At 52.0% G+C, this 5,735-nt stretch overlaps 1 protein-coding gene across 1 annotated transcript; it reads right to left on the reverse strand.

Annotated features, from left to right (window-relative positions):
- Nucleotides 1-2,833: 2,833 nt before the first annotated feature.
- Nucleotides 2,834-5,196, reverse strand: LOC137789162 (transcription factor MafB-like). Its single transcript, XM_068582432.1, has one exon. The coding sequence runs from the start codon at nucleotides 4,556-4,558 to the stop codon at nucleotides 3,356-3,358; it is 1,203 nt and encodes a 400-aa protein (XP_068438533.1). The 5' UTR covers nucleotides 4,559-5,196; the 3' UTR covers nucleotides 2,834-3,355.
- Between the last annotated feature and the right edge of the window lie 539 nt (nucleotides 5,197-5,735).

Below are 5,735 nucleotides of genomic sequence, written 5' to 3' on the forward strand. Positions count from 1 at the left end.
TGGCTTTTATTAGAGATTATTTGTGTTATTATATGAGAAATGACGGTCGACCTGAGCGAGTTGAGTCCCCCACCGACACACACGCACGCACGTACACCCACACCCTCACACACACACGCGCGCGCGCGCTGCAGCTTTTCTATCGAACCCGGAGAGCGACGTGAGAGGAAGCGAGTTTTGAGGGTTTATTATCATAACTGTAAATAGAGGCCTCCCCCCTGCAGAGAGAGAGAGAGAGAGAGAGAGAGAGAGAGAGAGAGAGAGAGAGAGAGAGAGAGAGAGAGAGAGAGAGAGAGAGAGAGAGACGCTCCTGGTTCTTTGCTTGCAGCCGTTGTGTCCTTGAGAATGTGCAGACACGGAGCAGATAATGTTCTGACACCAGAGACTCGAGACCGGGACCAGATCAACACTCACTCACTCCTCTTCCTCCTCCTCCTGCTCCTCCTCCTCCTCCTGCTCCTGCTCCTCCTCCTCCTCTTGTCACTCCATCCGGACACGGATTGAGACGCGCGTCATGTTTGTTGATATGAATTTGTGTATTTTATTTTTCTTCTTCTTTGTACAATTAAATCTCTCAGCTGTGAAACAGATCTAATCCCGCGTGTTGTTGTTGTTGTTATTGTTGTTGTGCTCCTTCAGCAGCACGTGACCATCATAAAGAAATCACACCTGCAGGCGCGCGCACGCACGGGGTTAATGTGAAGCGGAGGTCACGCGCGTATAGTTTGAGTTATTTTTCAAAAGATTTAAAATTTTGTAACACTTTTTTTTGTGTGTATGAATGTATTGAAAGCCACGCACGCACTCACGCCAAGCGTCCGTGCGTGTGAATCCGGGTTTTTTTGTCGCCGTGTTCTCTCCGGTGTGTTTGCAAGGTCAGAGATCTCCTTTCAGCGCGCGCGCCCCGGTGACGCGCTGCTTTGTGCACGAGTCAGCAGCAGCGCGCGCGCGCGCGGGAGGAGGAGACGCGGGGATCTAACCGCAGCGGGGATCGGCGGGCTGCGATCCAGAAAAGCTGCTTCTGAAGAAGAAGAAGAAGAAGAAGAAGAAGAAGAAGAAGAAGAAGAAGAAGAAGAAGAAGAAGAAGAAGGGCAAATGGCGCGCGCAGCTCGGTGCAAACATACGAGAATAAAAATAAGAGAGCACGTGTTTCTTTGGCAGAAAGTGATTATGAATTATTGCATGTGTTTCGCCATCGCGCACCACGTGCGTCTCCTGCAGAAAGGAAGTCAGAGATGTGTGTCATTTTTTGCCATTTCAATGACTTTAATAAGCAAAATAGGAAACAATTTCTTCCAAAAAAAACAACCGAAAATAAGACAAAACAGAAACCAGCCTGAATGGAACAGTTCAAATTTAAGTGTTTTTTTTTTGTAACTATTATTCATATAAACAGGATTGAAAATTGACCCCGCCCCCCTCCCCTCCTCCCTCCCCATCATCTAAAGTACATGAAAACAAAACAACAACCGGCTGCTGCAGTTTCACTTCCGTTCAACACAGTTGAATCATAACTCACCCGGAGAGAGAACGTTAGATGAGTTTTAATGCAAGCACCATGCTCATTCATATGTTAACTTAAATCATTCAAATAAAAACTTTTGTCGGTTTTTTTAAACTATGCATCTGGCCAGCAGAACCAGAATCATCAAATAATAATAACAATAATAATAAAATAGACACACACATACGCACACGGAGAATAAAACGTTACACAACTTACATTGTTTTCATTTTGAGAATTTGCACAAAAAAAACAACCTTGAGTCCCTTTTTTTTACTGACCGGCAGGAAAAAAAAACAAGGAAAACATCCAAGAGGATATGACTGAATATGAATATTACAGTCATCGGGGTTCGGTTCCTTATTTAAAGGTTTTTTTTTTGTAGAGTAGAAAAAGGCAGAGCGGCTGTTTATCTGCGCGAGTGGCGCAGAAGCCACGTTGATCATGAACCCGCGCTGCGCGCAATCTGGCTCCAATAACGCTGCGCCACATGTGTGTCCTTCCTGGAGCCTCGAACACGTGTCCTCATATCTCTCCACGCGTACGCATGTATTTGTGTGTGTGTGTTTGTATTAATGTATCTACACACACACGTCCCCGAGTCGCAGCACAGTATTGCGCCATGTGTCTTCCTAGAGGGAGCTTATGCGCAAACTTCAAAATGAAAACTTTGCAACCCAAAAAAATACGAGAAAAAAAAAATCATTATCATCCAAAAGTGCACTTGACACACATTTGAGTTATGTATTACAGAGAAAACACACACATACACACACACACACACACACACACACACACACTCGTCTTTCAATCAGGATACAAAAAAAAACAGAAATAAAAAACACACAAAGAAAGAAATAAAAACACAAAGAAAGAAAGAAGTTCAAACCAGCCTCCTCGATCTTGTGCAGTTTTCCGCGGTTGCGTAATATTTACAATCCCCCCCCCCCCCCCCCCCTCCACCCCACCACACACACACACACACACACTCACACACACACACACCGTGTGTTGGTGTTGTGTGACGCTGAAACCGGCAGTCCTGCTGTTCTGTCCCGCTGCATTGCTCTACCCCCCCACCCCCCAAAAAAAAAAAAACAAACTATGAAGCGCAGATCAACAACATGCTCTTAATATACACGAGAAGATGAAAGTACAAAATAGAAATTATTACCGTACATGTCCAGCATGCAGGATTAATATTTAATGCAGATTTTTTTCGTTTTCAATATATATTCGAATATAACCAAGCAGGCAATAAATCAATGAGATGTTGCATAAAATGTCCCCCCCCCCCCCCCCTCCCCTCCCTCGACCCCCCTCCCTCACGTTAGTAGACAGAAGTTAATTTTTTTTGCATAAAGTGGAGTCTTGGGGGAGTTTTTTGTGTGTTTTTTTTTACTCGCCCCCCTTCCGCTTGTCTCCTGCGGGTCGCGAACCCGGGTCCCTGCTCGCTCGTGTCACAACAATGTCATCATCTTGGAGAGAGAGCAGGGCAGGAAAAAAAAAACCCGCCACAGGTCACCTCAGAGCTGTAGCATCAAGAAGAAGAAAGAAAGAAAAACAAAACCAAAAAAAAGTTCATCAGCAGATCCTCTTCCTCCTCTCTAATGAGGAAGAGGAGGAACTCCAACGTCTCTTCGCTGCAAAGCGACTAAAACTACAAAGATGCTTGCGACTCATCTACGTTGCTCTTCGTCGGATGGAGAGGTGATTATATACGAGAATACATCTGACGGATTATTCTTCTTAATAGGAATATAATTGTTATTATTAGTATATCATCATAAACAGGATGTGGGGGGATTATTATTATTATCATCATCATCATCATCATCGTGGCGGGGCGCCTCACAGGAAGAACTCCGGGGACGACGGGGTGTCGCTGCAGGTGGAGCCGGCCTCGCGGAACCCGCCGCCGGGGCCCGAGCCCCCCGCCAGCTTCTCGCACTTGAGTTTGTAGGCGTCGCGCTCGCGCGCCAGCCGGCTGATCTCCGCCTTCAGGTGCTCCACCTCGTCGATGAGCTGCGTCTTCTCGTTCTCCAGCACGTGCTTCTGCTGCACGCGCTTGTACCGGCAGGACTGCGCGTAGCCCCGGTTCTTCAGGGTCCGCCGCTTCTGCTTCAGGCGGATGACCTCGTCCTTGGTGAAGCCCCGCAGGTGCCGGTTGAGCTCGCGCACGGACATGGACACCAGCTGGTCGTCGGAGAAGCGGTCCTCCACGTTCAGGCCGCCGCCGGACCCCCCGCCGTGGTGGCCCGACTGGCTCAGGTGGGAGTGGCGGTGGTGGGAGTGGTGGTGGTGGTGGGAGTGGTGGTGCAGGGACTCGTGCGAGTCCGGGGACACCGGCGGGCTGTCGGGGTCCTGGAGGTGGTGGTGCTGCTGCGGGCCGTGCGGGTGGCTGTGTCCGCCCAGCTCGAGGCCCCCCGCGTACGGGTGGTGGTGCTGCGGCTGCTGGCCGTGGTGCTGCTGGCCGTGGTGGTGGTGCGGGCCACCCCGGTTGTAGCCCTCGAAGGCGCCCAGCTGCTGCTGGACGTGCGGGGGCGGCGGGTGTCCGTGCGCCGTGGCCCCGATCAGGGCCTCCACCGCGTCCTCCGGGGTCAGGCTCAGCGTCTGCGGGTCGATCTGCGGGTGCTGCTGCTGCGGGTGCTGCTGCTGCTGCTGCTGCTGCGGGTGGTGGTACCCGCCGTTGGGCATCCAGTACAGCTCCTCCAGGTGGCTCTTCTGCTCCGTGGGGCTGAAGCCGGGCGAGGAGGGCACGGAGCTGCACGGCGTGCTGATCGGGGTGGAGGACACGGAGCCCTGCGGCTGGAGGCGCGTGCACTGGCGCACGCCGCCGCCGCCGCCGCCGCGCTCAAGCCCGGCCAGGCCTTCCTTCTTCACGTCGAACTTCATCAGGTCAAAATCGTTGACGTATTCCAGCGCCAGCGGGCTGCTGGGTAGCTCCGGGCCCAGGCTCATGTCCGCGCTCATGCCGCCAAGGCTCTTCTGCGGATGCGCGGAGGAGCCCGCGAGCGCTGCGGAACCCGAGAACCCGCGCAGCTCCTGTCTCATGCGCGAGGTTTGCTGTTCTGTTGTGCGCGCCGCCGCCGCCGCCGCCGTCGTCGTGCCCCGGCACGGAGAGCAGGAAGCCAAGCGGGGTTTGGAAAATGAAAAAAAAAAAAAAAAAAAAAAAATGGAGAAGAAGAAGAAAAAAAAGAAGAAGAAAAAAAGAAGAAAAAGTAGTGGAGGAAAACTTTCACCGTGCACGCGGGTCTGTGCGTCACGCGGGGTCAGCTGCGGGGAGACTCTCAGTGCAAAAGTATATCAAAATAAAAGCTCAGTCCCCTTCAGTAGAAGTGTGTGTGTGTGTGTACGCACATGCACGCGCACACACGACACGATAAATAAACAGTAAGAATGGAAGCAGTACCGCGGTGTCGCTGGGACGGGCGCCGGTCCTCGTCGCGACTTCTGCGGGTTATAAGTCCGGTTGCTCGGCTTCTTTCCTCCAGGAAAAGGAACAGAAAGAGGAGCGAAACGGGGCGTCTGGGATTTCTTTTCCTTCTTTTTCTTTTTCCGCTGAGAAGCTGCTTTTCCAGCTCTGCACCGCAGAGATTTAAAGGCTCCTCTTTCTCTCTTTTTTTTCTCTCTCTCTTTCTCTCTCTTTTTCTCTCTCTCTCTCTCTCTGTCTCTCTCTCTCTCCACTCCGTGGTATCCAGCAGACTGCGCTCCCAGCCAGCCGGAGCTTTATGCTTATAGCGCCGTGACGTCGCGCGGTGAGGGCTGGGACCGGAGCGCGCGCTCTCCAATGGGAGCGGAGGAGGCTGAAGCTGGAGGAGGAGGAGGAGGAGGAGGGTGAGGAGGAGGAGGAGGAGGAGGAGGAGGAGGAGGAGGAGGAGGAGGAGGAGGAGGAGGAGGGACACGGTCCTGACAGCTACAGACTGTCAGCTGACCCGACTTCCCTAAAAGCAGGAGGTGGGAGGAAAACACAGAGGATGAGAGAGAGAGAGAGAGAGAGAGAGAGAGAGAGAGAGAGAGAGAGAGAGAGAGAGAGAGAGAGAGAGAGAGATGCCTCCACTCCACGGACACGACTCCTCTGTGCTTCTCGTGGGCTCTTTGGAGCCCCGCGCGCACCAAGCCCCTTTATGAAAACTGAAGCGTTTAACAGACTGTAATCACATTAACATCCGGGTTCTTATTCAATGTGAAACCTGGAGGAGCTCCAGCTGTTTGTCAGCCCTCACGGAAC

The sequence above is a fragment of the Clinocottus analis genome, unplaced genomic scaffold, assembly GCF_023055335.1.
Source record: "Clinocottus analis isolate CAN_PGR_092001 unplaced genomic scaffold, fCliAna1.0.p SCAF_185, whole genome shotgun sequence".
Classification (NCBI taxonomy): Eukaryota; Metazoa; Chordata; class Actinopteri; order Perciformes; family Cottidae; genus Clinocottus; species Clinocottus analis.

Excerpts from the sequence above, each read along its gene's own strand:
- LOC137789162 (XM_068582432.1), bottom strand. The coding sequence starts at position 4,558 with ATGAGACAGGAGCTGCGCGGGTTCTCGGGTTCCGCAGCGCTCGCGGGC.